The sequence below is a fragment of the Scardinius erythrophthalmus genome (genome assembly GCF_964197995.2).
Source record: "Scardinius erythrophthalmus genome assembly, contig: HAP1_SCAFFOLD_182, whole genome shotgun sequence".
Lineage (NCBI taxonomy): Eukaryota > Metazoa > Chordata > Actinopteri > Cypriniformes > Leuciscidae > Scardinius > Scardinius erythrophthalmus.
The window spans coordinates 76,270-95,763 of record NW_028296429.1 but is presented as its reverse complement, the minus strand read 5'-3'; the positions used below and the strand labels follow the sequence as shown (position 1 = coordinate 95,763).

At 37.6% G+C, this 19,494-nt stretch overlaps 1 protein-coding gene across 2 annotated transcripts; it reads right to left on the bottom strand.

The window, feature by feature from the left end:
* Positions 1–5,364: 5,364 nt before the first annotated feature.
* LOC308686348 (uncharacterized protein) lies at positions 5,365–12,791 on the bottom strand. 2 transcript variants are annotated; one of them, XR_014029580.1, is made up of 4 exons: positions 12,508–12,725; positions 11,364–11,681; positions 10,744–10,901; positions 5,365–6,768 (listed from the first exon to the last, which is right to left on the bottom strand). XR_014029580.1 is itself a non-coding variant. In XM_081394752.1 (4 exons), the coding sequence occupies exons 1-4, from the start codon at positions 11,809–11,811 to the stop codon at positions 6,652–6,654; spliced, it is 633 nt and encodes a 210-aa protein (XP_081250878.1). In that variant the 5' UTR covers positions 11,812–12,791; the 3' UTR covers positions 5,371–6,651. The 2 variants fall into 2 exon arrangements, 1 of the variants encoding a protein (XP_081250878.1); XM_081394752.1 differs by having other exon boundaries at positions 5,371–6,768; positions 11,772–12,791.
* Between the last annotated feature and the right edge of the window lie 6,703 nt (positions 12,792–19,494).

Sequence of the window (19,494 nt, the reverse complement as noted above, 5' to 3'; positions counted from 1 at the left end):
AAAGTCATTCAAATTAGATTTGCGTCTGAAAAGACGCTCAAGTGCGCCACACGCTGTTTTCTGAAGGAATTTAAAGACGGTTGAATTTATAAACAGATACATTTTATTTATCGTGCCATTATACGCCAAAAATAGTTGTTGTTTTTTTTGCGTGTAAATGATATACGCACTGCAAACCCCTTGGGTAGGATTGGGGGTGTGGAGAGTAGGCTACGTGGGGATTAGGCTACACGCCATAAAGTGCGTATCATATGCACGCAAAAACTATTTTTGGCGAAAAAATGGTACGAGAAATAAATTCCGTGCTATAGATAAGCACTTTCACGAGAGTCTGGCAGAGTGGATCCTCATTTTCACCTCACGATGACGGTAAGATAATATTTATTTCTTTTATGATTGTTTGGTAATTTACTGATCTGAATAGAATTTCGACATTAACGCTTGTCCGGGACACCTGCGTGTGTTTTTTATGGGACAAGTGAAAGAAAATTGTACTTGCCCAACCGGACAAATGCCCTGATTAAAACAATTTTCAATATCAAAAAAATTAAATAAGAAATAACGTACTCGGTTACTATCGTAACCTCAGTTCCCTGAGAGTAGGGAAAGAGTATAGAGAGTAAAAATTAGGGAAAGAAATGCCCTTTATAAAGCTAAAAAAATTATTCTGATAAGAGTGTTTTCCAACAGTGATGTAATGAAACATTGACAATTGTCAATGAGCTTATTTGACACAATTCGAACACTGCTTTTCACTAGGCCTACTTTTCACTTATAGAAAGAATCTATCGCTATTAAAACTGAAATAATGCAGAAATAACTCAAATGGATGGGACACGGATTACGTCTTGCGGGACAAAACTCCCGATATAGTTTACCTACCTGTAAAAAGCGCCAAGTTGACAGCGACAATGGTTTTCATCTTTTGCACTATAAATATCCAAGCTCAAGTTGAGTCCCCGTTTGAGTTTCTTCACTATAGCCTGCCGGGTTACTTTTATATCCAGGTCTCAACACCACGAAACGTTCCCTTTATAAGATCCCTTTCTATTGGCTGATTCGACATGACGATATGAAAAACGAAAAAGCTCCTCCTCCTCCTCTTTGGCGAACCGTTGAAAAAGTGTGTTCGTCTGACTGTCAGGTCAGGTGTCAGCAGCAGGAAGGTGTGGTTGACGTGACTCATGTTCGACAAGACCGGTGCTCCAGTTTTATACATAAATAGCAATGAACGCTCACTTTCACACGCAATTCCACTGAAATCCCACTGCTGTTGTAAGTTGGGGATAGTGTTGTGCCTTCGCTTCCAGCTAAAGACGTCGAAAAGTCATGATCGAGAAAGAATTATCGTGAACTCAACTTATGTCTTTACCCCGTTTTTCGTTCTCTCGCATTACGCTAGAGACATGACATCTCCCCTTTGCTTTGAATTAAACCTGCCTTTAGAAATTGCATAGAAAACATTGTAAACTAAAACTGTCATAAATTAATCAATATGACCTGTCAACGTTCCACCAACACAAGTGATATCTTCAGAACATATACCTCTTTTTTCAATGTTACACTTCCTCTTACATTTCCATTGTGACCTGAGGACATACTGATTTTAAACATCTTTTAAATGTAAATGTAATGTGAACACAGTTAAAATATTTATAACATCTCAGTGCATGCTATTTCCTCAACAGGATCACTCAAGAGTTTTCTCTGTCCCTGATCAGTCTCTGCTTGGCTGGCTTAGCTGTTCACCATTCCAGCTGAAGATTTTCTTCATAAGTTCCTTTTATACTGTGCTCCTCGTGAAACTTCAATGGTCACAGAATTTACCTTTCTGGACACGACAATGTATGATGGGACTTGACTAAATGCAGTTGTCAGTTTATCTGTCTTCCACATCCAGCTGTGAGCATTTTGCCCCTCGGCAGTGGTCTGTCTGCGTAAAGCTTGGTTTATTTGCTCTGCATCATGGTCCCTTGCCTCCTGGTCATTTCGCGGCATGGTAAAATCGGGTAGGTTCTTCCAGACCTTCCTACTAAAAAGCAGTTCGGCAGGACTCTTCCCAGTGGTGTTATGGTCAATAGCTCTGTTGGTACTCACATCTGCGGAGCTCCTTTTCAGGGCTTCTGCCTGCGCAATCCGTATGCGTTTCAGTATAGATGCATTCTGCCTCTCCACCTCACCATTTGCCTGTGCCCACTTAGGTGCAGAGCCGGACAGTAACGGAGTACATTTACTTGAGTACAGTACTTAAGTACAATTTTGAGAGATCTGTACTTTACTCGAGTATCATTTTTGGGGAGTACTCATGACTTTACTCAAGTACATTTGAGAGCCAAATATTGTACTCTTTACTCCACTACATTTCTATCCATAACTGTGAGTACCCGTTACTACTTCTAAAAAAGAAAAAAGAAAAAGGAAAAAAGAAACATCTCGGAAACCCTCAATTTGTTGTTTCCCTCTCAAATGTGATTGGATTGTGCAGGCGCCACTGATTGGGACAGCCTATCAGCAATCAGCTTCAGCTTTCCGCCAAAGTCAACTCCATGGTCAGATTTAGATAAGAGACGAAACCATGGACGAAACAATGGATGAAGACGCAGCAGGAGAGGCGGTATTAACATTAAGTGACATGGCATCTGACGCACAGAAGCCAATGGCACATGTCACTATGCGTATTGGCACATCCGGTGGCACATCCGGTCTTCATTGGCATGTGCCAGTGGATAGTGGCATGTGTCACTGACATTATTGGAATGTGCCAGTGGTGGATATAGTGGCATGTGTCACTGCACTGACATCGCAACACACTGACACTGACATGTCACCTGACTGACACCAGTCGTGGTCGAACATGTCACCGTGTTGCGACACCTCCAGTAGTGACTGACAGATTAATCGAACACCTATAGCCTACTGATGTAATTGTGGCACAAAATCCTAAATAAATAGCCTAATTTTGTGATATTTAAAATAACAATTAAACAAATTAAAGTGCATTAATATTTTTTCAAACGTGTTATTTGTGTCACGTCTGTATTTGATTGGTAGTGCCACTGAATGTTTTGTAATACCAGTGCTACTTTATGTTGTTTATCTCAAAAGTCACAAACTGCCCATTCTAGGAAAGACACAAAATAAATCTATAATGGGTGGAAAAATCTATAATTTATGGAAAATATATATATATATTTTTTTTTTTTTGTGGTTCATTTTGTGTTTTTTTGTGGTAGGCCTATAGGTATGTGCGAGTAGCGTTGGTTCATTAAAACAGTCACAAAATCAAAATTCCACTAAACAATAGCAAATCTCCTTTCACTCAGATCTGATTATTATTATTATGATTACTTACTTGTATTGGAGTTCGACATGCTCGAAAAATTGGCTCCTCCTGCGTTTCTGTCTCAGACTGGAGTCAATCCAGATGCGCTGCGAGGGGGGAAAGAAACCGGTGTTGTGCCGAATTTTGACCCCTGCCGAATTATTACCCCCCTATTGGTAGGTTTAGGATTAGTTGTGGGGGAGGGGTTAGGATTAGGGGTGGGGTTAGGATTAGGCAATCAGGTATACTGACTTCAACGAGGGGGGTAATAATTTGGCAGGGGGTCGAAATTTACGCCCCTGTTGTTCCTGATCTGTCCAGTAGGGGCGTTTAGCGACTGGAATTGAAGTATGTTAAATAATCTGCTAAAGTTATTGTTGTTTAGCAATGATGCATTTATTATTTATTTTTTCGTTTGTTGCCTGTCTTTAGCTTGCGTTGGATGGCTTCCTCTGGAAAGACCCTGTTTACTCCTTGCATTAAAATATTCTCCACATGGTTTCTGGGGCAACATTACGATATTGGAAATATGTGACTATGGTGTGAACACACATATACATATATGCCTTTTATGAATGTGTCTTTTGTATGTACATCTCTCTAAGTAAAGAGTTGAACTGCACACTCACTCAAATATTTTGATTATTTCCAACGTCATGCATGATAAAACCCACATTAAAAACTTTCCCCATATGGTTTGAAAGTAGATTCTGGTTTGAGTTGTTTCTTATAAATGAGATTATCTAATAATCTTATTTATATCTTAATATAATATTTCTTAAAATAGCTTAATGATCTGGACTAAAATGTAGGCTATGTGCACTTAATGTGGGTTTTATGAATCTCTGTCTTTACCAAGTTCTCTTTAACTTGCATCTCATAAAGGTGTGTGTTATTTCTATAGTGTGACGCAAGTTTCCATATATGGACATACTCTGTTGAAGTGGGCGTGGCCCACTGGGGTTCCCCAGGATAAAGGAACCATGGATGCGTGCATGCGCGCACGGGACTCAATACTGCCTAGTAGTTGTTCCCATTCCCCTTTTCCCCGCGCAACTTAGAGTTGTAAAATAATAGGCAATAAATTGATTTCATGCATTAAGATAACTCTTCTCATAGGAATATTTCCTTGTAGGCTATTTGGCCGTAAATATCTAGTGATTAATGCTCATATGAATAAGTTACTGAACTCCCGTAAATGGAGCAACTGTTGTAAGAGCTTTGCTCAAACTGTATTATGACTGTGAGATACAGGTGCGTAGCCTTGACGCACTAGGTATTTATTATGTCCTATCTTGTTGAAAATTATTCCAGAAGACGTTGCTCTCGAATTCACTAAATCAGAAGCCGAAAATGTTCTTAAAGCAAAGGAGTTGATGGACTTTCCAGAGTTAGCACTGCTACTTGGGCGGAGTGATTTGATCGCAGCACCTGAGAAGCCCTGCACTCCGCCCAAGTAGCAGTGCTTCGCCTTCTGAGCTTATAGTTCCCACTATGTATACGGTTAGAAGTCTATACAAATCACACGGTTAGAAGACTATACAAATCACAACATGTAAATAGGAAAATGTTGTTATTTTGTCACTTACTGGGAGTGAGCAGTATGCTAGGAGCCGTTTACCTCCAGTGTTTGTGCTAAGCTAGGCTAGCGGTGGGTGCGTCAGGCAGAGTTACAGCACGCACGGAGATGAGAAGGGGATGTATGGACTTATCTAACTCTGGGGGATACGGTGGATAAGCTAAAGTCCCAAAAAGTCGAAGTGTTCCTTTAATGTCATTTTCAGTTTTCTCTGCACAATCCATCATCAGTGGCCAAAAGAAATCAAAGTGGCTTGACACTTTTTACAAAAGTGTTCCACCAACAAGTGCCTGTGCCGCTTTACTTTGAAGATCAGGAGCAAATTGATGCAATCCACACTCACCTGACATCAGTTCTGGGGAGCGCGCGCGCGCGCGCACACACACACACACGTGACGAGATCAAATTCACCATGTGAATGTCCTTTTTCATTTTTTTAATGTTTTTTTGTTTATTTTTTTTTATCAGTGAGCAGAAGCACTTTGACAGGATAGAAAAACAGTTAAGGAAGAGTGGCAAGCCATAGGGGAGTCATCATAACTCATTAATGGTATTAATAAAAAAATGTTTTAAAATCGTTTTACGATTGCGACTACAATCATTACACACAGACTTCTGTATTAAAGCAATTTTATTTTAGATATTTAAAATAGGAACAAAGCAGCAAATTACAAACAATAGGATAAACACAATAGAAAAATATATAAATAAACTGAAGTTTCAGGCACAATAGCAGGTTTATTTACCATGTAGTAAGAAATAGGCCCTTCTACCAAAATTTAATAACATGTAACAAAAAAAAAAAAAACACTATATAGTCTTCACTGTGTGAATATAAATTGATTTATATTAAAAATAAAAAAGTGATTGTCAAAAGAAGTGTTTTTTTATATTAACCTTAATGAAACGCATGGCAACAGTTTAAGAGGTTTTGCTCCCTTTAAGGATAAATCCACAAAAATAGTTACACATCCAATTTTCTCCCATTTGTTTTTCGCCAGTGTAGGACATACACTGTTTACATTTAATGCTCCTCAGTCGACACGATGTGCATTTTGACAATTGTGTATTTTGACAATTGTGTGTGTAGTTTGCATGCATGTGAGGCGACATCTGTGCTCATACTTCAGCTGTACTTTCAGCAGGAGCACCACACTGAAATAACAACAGCATCTGATAGTTTGGCAGTTCATTTTCATCTAAGACTACATTCACACTCAACCCAAATCAGATTATTTGTTATTAGAATCTGATCTAAATGATTGTCTTTTTATTTTCTGGAATACCTGCATTAGTGTCTATGACCAAAAAACAACACCAGCCTCATCGAGGGGTTTTCAACACAGATGTCGTCTTAGCCATGGTGCTGGACAAAGACATTTGGGCCCGGTTTCACAGACAGGGCTTAGATTAAGCCAGGATTAGCCCTTAGTTCAATTAGGACTGATTTAAGTAGCTTTTATAAATGTGCCTTAGAAAAAACATTACTGGTGTGAATCTCGAGACAAAACAATGACACTGACATGTTTTTAGAAATGTGAGTTGCTTTCAGGTAAAACAGCTCAAGCATGTATTTGAGTCCGGGACTATCTTAAGCCTGGTCTGTGAAACCTGGGCTAATGTTTAAAGGTGCAGTATGTAACATTGTTTTTGTTGTTCACATTTACCGAATATGATCAGATATGCACAAAATCTGATTTGGACTGATATATTGAACAAGGGTAAAGTGCTTGTAATGTTATTTCATGTTTTAAGACACAGGTGTAACCAGAAGAGATTCAGTGTTTTCTCCACAACCGTTCATGGCGACGGACACACAGTCACTGGAACTGGATCCCAATTCTTTCTTTCTTTTAAAACACAGGATCTGTAAAGAAAACAACAGAAAACTGGGCTTAGTGAAAAACACAATTACAAGACGACAAAACCAAAAATAAAACAAAATGTTGCCAAAGTCAAAGCTTAATTTATACATTTAAAGCACATTCTTTGACATGATTTGAAATATTCAAAAACAAGCAAATTATTTACTAAATTAACATTCACTTATTTTTAATTATTCAAACTGGTTTATAAATCATTCTTTCTGATCCACTGGCTTCACACATGAATATACTTGATTTTCAATTAAAGATGAACTTTTCACTTTCACTCACACTGAATACGTCAACAAAATACGAACATTAAATTAATGGTGACCAGTAAAAGGCCTGTTTTTAGTGGCAATAGCTTCATCTACAGGGACACCTTTTGTTTCAAAAAGAATTAATTTATCTCAATAGATTAATCCAAACATAGCGTTTACATGGATGTTAACACACTGCAGGAAAATACAGTTTCCCGCTGTTGGTGCATATACTAACCATTTTCCTAATATTTGCCTCTTTTCCCTGTTTTAAAGAGCAGACTTAATCAGTATTTATTTCAGGTCCTGATTAGGAGACGAGCACATGAACCGTTGTGTCGTGCTGCTTATGTTCATCACGCAGTAAAAGCGCCTCTTCCCGCTCCTAACACAAAGCCTCTGTGGATGAGAGTCTGAAACAAGCACTGTTGGGACGTCGTCCTGCTCCACTTCACAAACGACGAGTTTAAGGAGAATTTTAGGATGACAGGACACTAATTTATTACACTATATTTAACAACAACAGCTCGTTCATTACATACTCCTCTGCTTCATGACCTTCACTGGCTTCACGTATTCACTTTAAGGTACTACTGACGTTTAAAGCATTAAATGGTCTTGCACCTCCATATCTGTCTGATCTACTGTACTCTTACCGCCCGGTCCCTTAGATCAGCTGAACTTGCTTTATTGTCCATCCCTCGTTTCATTTAGTGTTAATGCTCCTAAATTATGGAATTCACTACTCCTTACCTTAACATGTTTTTTGGATAATGTGACTATATGTGTCTAATGTGATTGTAATGTGTGTGCGGGTGTGTAAATGTATTGTAATGTACAAATGTAAAACGAACTTGAGCTACGGAAAGGCGCTATATAAATAAAACTTCTTCATTGCGCCGTTTCTACGTCATTGCACACGTGCTGTCCTTTCCAGTTTCGGGTTTGCATCCGTCCTCTCGATCGGATTAGAAAAGGTTTAAAACACCCCGTACAATCCAAATTAAATTTTATTTGGATTTGGCCAACTGATGTGGTTACTAGGGATGTGGCGGTGAGGATATTTTCCCACCGGTTAATCGACGTGTGACAACACCGGTATCACCCGCGGGTTCTTTAATATCTAATTTAAAAGCAAAACTAAAATGCACGCGTCCACAGAACATGGAGTGGCTCAAACTCTATGATCCCGTTTAAATTGAAGGTGGACAGTAACGATGTTCATTTACTTGAGTACACTTTTTGAGTAGAATATCTGTACTTTAAAAAGTTTCAATAAAAAAATAATACCCAAGTACTTTAACTTCACTACATTTGAAAGACAAATATCATACGTTTTACTCCACTACATTTCTGTCAAGATCCTCGAGTAGAAAGTAACGTCAGTCAGTGGATGACTAAAACGTGATTGGTGTTTTGCAGGTGACAGACAGACAGGTGTTTTATCAGTGATCACTCACATGTCCTGAAGTTCAGAGATTTCCCATCATTTTCTTTGAACACTAATCAACTGGAGGCAAAATGGACGAAAACAGATCCTCGAATCAAATGTGCACATCCATGGCAGACAGCTCTTCCTATTTTGCTGTGTGTTACAGCGGTGTATCGCCGTGTGTTACAGCGGTGTATCGCCGTGTGTTAAAGAGGTGTATTGCTGTGTGTCAGTTGTACAGCTGTGGTTGTGTTGCTGGGTTTAAAGCAGGTTGGGGTTTTATAGACCACTTGAGTCAAATGTGCATGAATGGATACACAGAGATGTGCACTTCTTTTGCTGGGATGGTATGAGTGTTAAAAAAAAATTAAGATGATTATGAGTGTCTTTTTTTTGTCAATTCGGTTGTTTAATTTCTTCAATTTCTGGTTTTACAACATTCTGAAAGCTCTTAACTCCACAGATAATAGTAACTGGTAGGGTTATTCACTAGGTTGCTTCAGAGGCATAAGATACTGTAAGTATTGCATACAACTATAATAAAACAATGCATTGACATTAACTTTTGATACTCAAGCACTCTTAAAAACGAGTACTTCTGTACTTTTACTTAAGTAAAAATCGGTCTTTACAACTTTTACTTGTAATGGAGTAATACCTGACCAGCAGCATTCTGTACTTTTACATTAAGTAAGGAAGTGTGTGTTTTGTCCACCTCTGTTAAATCGTTATTAAGATCTGCTTCTGGTGACCCGATCACAGTTTTGCTTAGTCTTCTTCTAACTACAGAAATATTTTAGACCCAAGCATAGGTTTAAAATGTACTGTGTCTGTCTATAGGAATTAAGACCTCAGAAGATCCTATGAATGTCCATGAATCACACTTTTGAAACTCTGTAACATTCCCAGGTTTTCCAGTCAAGTCAAGTCAAGTCAAGTCAACTTTATTTATTTAGCGCTTTTCACAATACAGATTGTATCAAAGCAGCTTCACAGGATTAAATAAAATAGTACATCAGTGTTTGTTTCTAGTTTAAAACATCCATGTGAACGGTGGATCTTAAATGCGTTCTGTCTCTGTGTAAGGTTTCATCCACTGTTTGGAGCCAAAATACCCAAAATTCCAGGTCTGTGTGAATCCTGGTTGAGTGATTTTGTGACCGTATGCTTCACTACAGCAGCGCGTTACTGTGTGTTTGTGAATGTGCAATAAAGTACACTAAGCACAACTACAAATATGAGACCAAATACCATGTGTGTAATACCAAATAAGAATAACTCATGTGATGGGAATCAGTCTCAGCACCACAAATGTGTGTACTGGCATTTTAAGAAAGGATATACTAGTTAAAAACCTAAAATGCTGAAAAGAATCACATTATGTGGTCAAATGTGTATATAAGGAATAAAGACGCATATCAATTGTCTGCTGGGTATTTTGGCTCCAAACAGTGGATGAAACCTTACACAGAGACAGAACGCATTTAAGATCCACCGTTCACATCCACATCCACCGTCTTATAACAAAACAATGTCTAAAAGCTGCTGTGTGACAGGGTGTACAGGAAACAAGCTAAAAACCCCAGAACTAGGTTTTTATAAGCTAATGAACTGTAGAAACCAGCCTTAAGGGGACAAAAGTGGATACAGGCAATAAGACCTCGAGCATCAGCTGGAACGAATGGGTAAAGTGGGATCCTGACACTCATTATAAACTCGAAATACACTACATGTGCAGTAAACATTTCATCACAGGTAAGTCAAATATCCAAATGTCAGTTTTATATAGTATATTTCTGTAAGCTAAGCTATCCTGTCACTGATTATGTTCCTCTCCAGTGGCTGTAAGTTCATTCTCAGAGTAATAGGACACGTTGCACTCTATCAACTGCCTGTATCCCAATTGGCCTTTTGTGTCCTTAAACACTTATTTTTTGGGGTCAACAGCTTATAAAAACTTAGTTCTGCGTTTTTTAGCATGTTTGCTGCACACCCATCACACAGCAGCTTTCAGACATTGTTTTGTTTTTTGTAGTAAGTCGATATGAGGAGGAGGAAAATTCACGTAATACAAAGTCAGTGGAGACGGTTAGGTAGTTTTCCCCCGGTGGAAGAGGTTTTAGGATGACGACAAGTGTCGCTTTGTCTCTTTATGTCTCTACAATCCAAACCATAGGAATCACTTTATAATAACTTTAATATCAACATCTTATCCGCTTAACATCATTAGAACCACAGTGCTGCTCCCATCCATCACTAAAAGCTTAAATTTAAGTAATACTTGCCATCCCGTGTTTCCAGAAGCAAAAGCACAAGATGATGATGATGAAGATGATGCAGATGAGGACTGGAATTAAATAATGTCCTCGGAGTTCAGAGGAGCTGAGAGGTGTTGGTCTGGAGGAGGAGTGTGGAGGAGATGTAGTGGAGGAAACTGGAGCTTCTGGAAGAGACAACAGGAGCAGAATTAATTAAGAGGAATATACACTCAAATCAAATGACCTTTACCCAAGAACCACCTAAAAACATTAATGATCAATCCTACTTTAGCAACTGTTACAAGTCCCACCCCCACCCCCACCATAAATCATGAGGAGTTAATGCTGAGACATCTGATTCTTCACACCACTTAAATCTTATCACTTATAGTAATCGGTTTCAACTGAGGCTTTTGCAAAAAGCACTTGTTTATTTGGATTCAGTCTCTGCAAGTTTTAAGTGATGTTGTTGTGTGATTTTTAAAAACATTTAGATTAAATAAAAAGCTTTGCAATACAAATCCAGCTGAAGTAGGTGTAACATCAACTTAATTTCAAAAACTTAATGAGCACAATCACGACCATTTTTTTTTATATAATCCTGATCCTGGAACAGTTAAACAGACATATTATAGTAATATACTCACTGTAGACAACAAGTGTAGCAGTCACCTCACACACTTTCTCTCCAGTGTAGGCTTCTGCTTTATAGAGTCCTGATCTGGAGATGTCCACATTCTGAATGATTACAGATAAACCTCCTTTTCCTAATATCAGTGAAACTCCAGGTCTGGGAGGATCATCATAGACCCAAGGCTTCTGCGCAAAAAGAACAGCATATTCCTTCTTGTCTTCTTTAAATATAATCTTCACTTCATCTGCTTTCTCCACTTCATCGATGTCGAAGGATATTGTAACATTCTGTCCATCGATCGCCTCGAACTTCGACCCAGCGACAACCAGAGCTGCAAATCAGAACCAGTGCATTAGAATAATGAGGAATAAACTGACAGCACTTTTTCATCAACCCATTAAATCATCATCAGTCTACATACCCGATAAAAGTACCAAATTCATCCTGAAAATGGTATTCATCTTCTGAAAAAGCTCCTGGATAAGCTTAAAACTGTGTTAAAAGACTCGCTAGATGCTAAATGCTAACACTAACAGGTGATAGAGGGTCGCGTTTCTTTTTACAGCAGACTGTGTTACTGCCCTACAAAAGTAATTTGCAGAATTCCACTGAATAAGACAAATCCTTATTTAAAGTTCTGTTATGTTATGAAGAAATCAGATGCAGACGCAAACCACTCCTGACTTGTCGTCGTCGGTAGCATAATAAAGCAACGCAACATCTGAGTGACCTTCTTCCGGTTCCGACCGGTGAGCTTTTCAAAGCTTCGAATCAGTTAAACCGATTCGCAAAATGATTCACTGTTCCGTTCGAAACACCACAAGTTGATGACTCTCCCCGCCCAGTGGAAATTTTGGTTTCACTAAAAACTCCGCCCATAGATCGGGGCCGGGAATGCACCTCGATCATGATCTCGAAAAACAGGTCGCGAGCAGCCGTATCAAAAATGAATATGCGCGTGCCCGCCTTTGTCCACAAGACCGAAAGTGAATATGAAGCGACTCAAATTTCAACCATTCGCGTTCCTTAATATATTAGTCTGCGTCAACATGTACATATTCACACTTAGGTTTTTACTGGTCATATTTGTACTATCGAAATATCCACTGCGTTTGTTGTGTAAAACACAATATCGGGTGGTAAAATATTTTACTTACTTGCAACTGAAGGTTTCCGAAGAGAAGACGATTACAACACATTTTAGAGTGTATAGTTGCCTTCGCCATGGTTTGTCTGTTTCGTTCTCGACGGACTTTAGTTTCTAAACGTCACAGACGGTACACATCAGTGTTACAACAACCCCCAACCAATCAGCGCAAATCCCTCCCAGTGCAGCCAATCGCAGCTTCTATACTCTTTGATCGCAGTGCTTGTCACACAAAGTACACGAGTCATGGACCTAAAGAAGAAGGTTTTAGAGTTGCGTCATCTTCGTTTACTCCAATGAGAATCGACCGTTGTTGACAAAAAAGAAAAGACCGTTGGGTGTCGACAGCAAATGGCGGCTCGTAGAGTCTATCATAAGACATAGCCTACTCAAGTTCTTTTTCGTTCTTCGCTTAGGGGTATAAAAATAGTTTTTTTTGTAGACAGTAATGTTATTTTTAAAAGATAAAAAATGCTATTATTTGACGATGTGTGGTCAACCAGCGTTGCCTGCCTTAACATATTTCAGGCTAACATGACTTTTTTGTATTTTTTATGTTCTTAAACTTAATCATGTCATGTTAAATATGGTTTCACAAAGACAGAAGACCTGCAGGTGACGTTATTTTCTTAATCTATTGCAAACAAGTAAAATTTAATTAATCTTATATATCCCTTGTACTTACACTAAATTATGATATATCCAAGTGTAAATAAAAAACATCTGTTTATACACACACTCACATATAGACAGACATTTGCACTGTAATAACAATGGATTTATACATTTCGAACAAACTGCATGTCAAGCATTTTCTGTTCTTTCCGCCATGTTGTTCTTGTGGTCTCCACTATGGTTTGCAGTCCTGCACGAGGAGGATCCAGTTGCTCAGAGAAAGCAGTGTGAATGTAGTGACAAAGAGGAGAAAATGATCATGGTGGCTCAAGTCAGCAGGGGCAACCTAAATATAACTAAACATTTGGTGCTATGTACCATAATTAAAGACCAACACTGAGAATTTCAATGTTTATAAAAAGTTAGTTTATTTAAAAAAAAAAGGTTTGAAAAATCCACAGAGCTACAGCGTCAGTGCAGGGAGTCTTGAGGATCCACTGAATCCCCTCAAAAAATCAGCTCAGCTGAAACATATACAGATAGTCAACAGAATCTCAATGCCTAAACTCCACCCAAACGGTTTTGCTTAACGTTAGTCTAAATTTGTAGCAATATGCTCTTTCCTACAATAAGGAATTTTATTCTTTATTTCACATTAATTTATAAGGAATAAAAAGGATATTCTCATATCACACACCTCAATGTTATATTTAACCAGTTTTAGAACTTTTTTTCTGTTTACACAACGATGGATAAAACTGCATTAATAGAATGGGTTTAACCAATAGGCTGTTTGTGGTTTGATAAATTACTTTATCCAATAACATATCTAAACCACAATCTATTATATGATAACATCCCATACTAATTTAGAGAGCAATAATAAACTAAGTATTCTTTAATAAACAAGTTAATTAGATTCAGATGTAGTCATAATATATAAACCTGTTCTTTTAAAAACGTCTTATCTTACCTTTTAAAAGTGCGTCATAAACGGCCTGGGCTGCGCTCCCCCAAAAGCATCGTAAAGCCATATTGATCGTAGAATAATTGCCATCAATAGTCTCTACGGTTAACTAGCTCTCGATGCTTTGGGGAAACACACACAGCCAAAAGCTGTTGCACTCTAAACAACCATAGACTGTAAAAAAAGTAAACAACTCGAAATAGCCTAGTCTCCGGAAAAGTGGTAAAAGGGCTGATCGCCCCGGCCGGTAACGTTACATCGTTCTGTTTCTTCTCTGGGTCTAAAGGTGAGGTGCGGTGCCTAGGCATGTCATATATGAGTGTGCTCGGAGGCTCCACCTTGTTTGTAGTGAAAATTTCCTCTGGCTCATTTTTCTGTTCAGTCTGTCGAGTAGGGATGGTAGAAACTAAGCTTCGAATCAATTGAACCGCTCGGAAAATGATTCATTGTTTCGATTCATTTTCGCCACGCGCGCGCTGTGACTGACCCCTGCTGGTTAGAACAGTGTAATGCAACAAACACTCAGGCCAAACATGCATAAAAACACATTTTACAAACATAATATAGCAAATGTTTTATTGAAAGTAAAATCTATAAAATGCAATTAATCTAATAAGATGGAATATCAAGTGTCTAGGCCTATATAAATGTGTTCTAAGCGGTTTGATTAACAGGGTCGGGAACAGACCACACAATCGCACATAGGGCCTATGTCTCTAGACATATTCCAACGAAGTTTTAAAGTGAAGTTAACGCATCTTCACCTCGTGGGTTTTGTGAAAGGAGAGAGATTTTGAGATAGCGGATTTTTTTTTGCGATATATTGACATTTATTGTGCGATTTGGTTAGTTTAGTATTTAGACTAGATTTAAGTTTACAGGCTAATAATGACTGATAAGCTACAGACAGTGACACACACACACACACACACACACATATATATATATATATATATATATATATATATATATATATATATATATATATATATATATATATATATATATATATATATATATCTTTCTATTCATCATATAGCATCATGAAATAAAAATGTAAATAACTGCTTCAACACTGATAATTATCATAAATGTTTCTTGATCATCAAATCATCATATTAGAGTGATTTCTGAAGGATCATGTGACACTGAAGACTGGAGTAATGATGCTGAAAATTCAGCTTTGATCACAGGAATAAATTACATTTTACTATATCAGATAGAAAACAGCTGTTTTAAATTGGAATAATATTTCACAATAATAATACTGTTTTTGTTTGTATTTTTAATCAAATAAATGCAGCCTTGGTGAGCAGTAGATACTTCTTTTAAAAACATTAAAAATCTTAGTGACCCCAAACTTTTGAATGGTAGATATATATATAACATGCACATATATATATATATATATATATATATATTTTAAGGGCTCGTTGTCAACAAGGCAAGTGACCACTAGGGGTCACCGTGGAGAGGGGCGTCAGATTTTTCGACTAAATCAAACATCTTAATTTGTCAAAAAAATCTCAGTAAAAAGTCTTCTCTAAGAGTAGGAGACTTTTATAAAGAAGCTAAAAGCAGCTTTCAGCAAAGGGCCCCAACTGTCAAACTTTTAACTCAAAACACTCTTGTACAAACACTTTGTAGATAAACTGCATGTTAAAAATATCTGTAACCTGGAACTTTTCTTTTCTCAATGTAAAATTAAATACAATTGAATTAAAAAATTCACAAACAATTATGCAGTTAATTAACCATATTTGTGATTACACTTTAATATGATGCGTCAATTTCTGTATAGGCCTACTGGAACTGTTGTAATTTCTCAATGCTCTCAAAAGCTCATTATCTGACAGGTGTTTCGGCCAGAAAGCAGGATCATTAAAACTCTGTGATGTGTGATTATTCACTCAAACCTTTATCTGAACCTCTCTCTCACCGTCGACCGGGCATATCCGCCATGTTTTGTAGTTTTTTAACATTTTTTACTCGTGTAATTCGGTTAATTTATGAGATTTCAATGCAAGTGACCGCGGCATGCCATCGCCCATCATGTCATGATTATATTAAATATATAGGCAATTGGTTGATGAAAAATGTATTAAAATTAAGATACAATTTATACAAAACGAAATTCGTTTTAAAGAGGCCTTTTACAAAACGAAATTTATTGAAGTGGTCAAATCGTCTGACTCCCGATGCATCCCATCTTATTTGTGCTGTTCACTTTTCATAATCAAGAAAGATGGAAAAAATAACATTACAATAAAATACGAAACTTAATGCGCTTATTTAATGAACTCGAGAACAAAATGCATCCTGGCAGCAGTGAGTGGGTGGTAGTTTCGGAGATGCGACATTAGGTTAGAGGTGTTTACATCTCTCGCGGTCACCTTTTTATGGAACAATTTACAAATTGCCTCGTCAGTATTTACCGCATCTCCCTTCTCATTTGGCTGGAACCAAAAATATTGCCAAACTGCAACCACACATAAGCATTTTTTAGGCAATAAATAAATTATATATATTATAGGCTATATAAGTGCCGGTAATGACGGTATTGAAACTGATACCGGTGCTATTTTAAGATCCCGCGGTATCCGATATTACCGTAATACCGCCCAACCCTAGCTCCTAGTGACAAAATTCTAAGAAAATTCTTAGAAATGTGGGCGTTTACTCTTAAATTTAAAGAAAAAATCCTAGTAAAGAAAAAAGTAATTCAGAAAGCATCTTAACCCTTAAAAGAGGTCTTAAGGTCAAAATTGTTTGGAGTACGGACGAGGACTTTTAAGAGGCTTAAGAGTTTCTTCAGCAGAGGAGAAAATGGCAGAAAGACGAAGAAGGAGAAGAAATGTGTTGCAGACAATGGATGACAGTGAGTTAATAAGACGCTATAGATTAGATCATGCAGGGATCATGTTTGTGACAGATCTTTTTAGAGACACGCTAATATCTCCAACACAGCGCAGAAATGCCATAGCGCCCGAAATGAAAGTAATCACTACATTACGATATTTGGCAACTGGGAAAATTCCATGTTTGATACATTAAAACCAACATTCAAACCACCATTTAAATAGACATGCCAACAATCAGTGTAATTAGAAAGAGTGGAACAATTTTTATCATTCTAAGCAATCAAATACCTTATAGAAAATCAACAGCATGGTTAATAAAATAAGGATTTATATATATAATGTGTGTGTGTGTGTGTGTGTGTGTGTGTGTGTGTGTGTGTGTGTGTGTGTGTGTGTGTGAACGGTCAAATAGGAAAAATTACGCATGTAATTTCAAAGTGAAGGCTTAGAATAGACCCTATACTTAAAATCACTTTTTTCCCCTTCTTGGACAACCAACCAATCACAGTCTTCAAAAGATTGTGTCATACATAGCAACGGGGTCAACCCCGCCTCCTCACTAAGATAAAAGTTTTTGTATTTTCCTTACTCAGAGTTGCTCTCAGATCAGTCCCGAATTGCTCTTAAGCTAAGACTCCTACGTAAAAGTTTTTAAGCTAAATTAAGAGTTTTCTGAGAGGATTCTTAGAATCTTTATGAATATGGGCCCAGGTCTTTAGGACCTGATTTGGACCTTTAGGACCTGATTTTACAGATTGTCACAGTAAAAACAGTTGCACAGCTTAATATTTTTAAGGGAAAACATGATTCATTTGTTTCAGAATTTTTTTGGGAAAAAAAGAAAATTCAAAAGAACCACATTTATTTAGAAATGAAAACATTTTATAACATTTTATAACATTCTAAATGTCTTTAGAGTTGTATTCATTAATTTTATTCATGTGACAGTGTCATGTGTTTTGCAGGGTCTGGGCACTGATGAGGAGAGTCTTGGTGTGTTCTCGCAATAAAGAAGAGCTGAAGGAAATCAAGAAGGCTGACAGAGAAAGTGAGTGCCATTAAAAAGCATAAAAACAAAAGCTCACATACACTGGCAGTCATATCCCATTTTCTCCTGCAGTGTTTAAGAAGGATTTGGAGACAGATGTTTCTGGAGACACTAAGCTGCTGTCGCTAAGCTGCTCCTGGCCCTTGTACAAACCGATAATTTCTCAAATTATAACAGTTATTTGTGGTAATTATGATCAAATTCCACTTTATTTCCCAATATATAACTGGTAATTCCTTTACCACCAACATAGCCTGCAAAGTGCAGATCCTAATTGCTGTGCTCATACTGTATTCGTTCATGTCCACAGGCCAAGAGAGACGAGCCAAGTAACGTGGTGGACTATGAGAAGATTGACAATGATGCAAGAGTGAGTAGAGCCCTTTTAACTTAAGAAATTCAACTGACTCTTATTCAACATGCTTAAAATAATATTATGATAAACCATTGTGCATTCAGATGACCAGTGGAATAACCAAAAAGTTTACTTTTTGTAATCCTGTGTCCAATATGGTGATTTTTAGGCTCTTTATGAAGCTGGAGTGGAGAGAAAAGGAACTGATGTGACCACCTGGATTACAATCTTCTCTGAGAGGAGTGTCCCACACTTGCAGAAAGGTGACACATGAACAGAGATGTATTTAAAGTCAACTGTTATGATCATCCTTTGTGCAACAATCTAATCAAAGCCTCTTTTTCTCAGTGTTTAAAACTACATTAAGGAGAGCATTTGAAAGGAGGTGAAAGGAGATCTGGAAAAATCCTTCCTCACACTAGGTATCTATCAGCTGTCTGTTCTTCATATAAGCTTTCATCAAACTGTCAGAACACTTTTGGCAGATTTGATGATGGTTATTCCTGCTGGCTCCTTCTTTTGGGATCTCTTTATCAGTGGCGGCTGCTGGTCTTTCTATGAGTGGAATCATAAAAATTGTTTTTTCAATTCACAATTTTTTTTTTTTGTGATCAACATTTTTATTGTTTCCCAAATAAAGGGGGGGGGGGGGGGTTTACAGACATGTCAAGCATCATGTGACTATATGAAACAAGGATAGAAAAAAAAAAAAAAGTCACAATGGTAAGACAATAAAACAATAGAAACATGTTCGGCAGGTGTTTCACAACAATGATTGCCTAGCTGTTGTCCCTGGTCCAAGAGATTATCTTAGATGAGAAAGAGTTCCAAGCTTGTACAGTCACTGGTCGCGCCTTATTGAGTCGCGCAGTTGTATGTTCAAGGTTGACAATGTTAACAAGGCTATATGGATCCAGAATGATTTCATACACATATCCGGAAAGAACCAGTTTTTCAAAATTGTTTTCTTTGCAGAGGTAAACCCTGCAAATACCATTTTTGACTGAATTTGCTTTAGATTTATATCAGAATTATCATTAAGGAGACAGAAACCAGGACTGGGAACATAAAAAATGTCAAGTATATCCGCTAAAACTGAATTTACATGCAACCAGAACTTAGAGATAACTGGACACTCCCAAAACATGTGT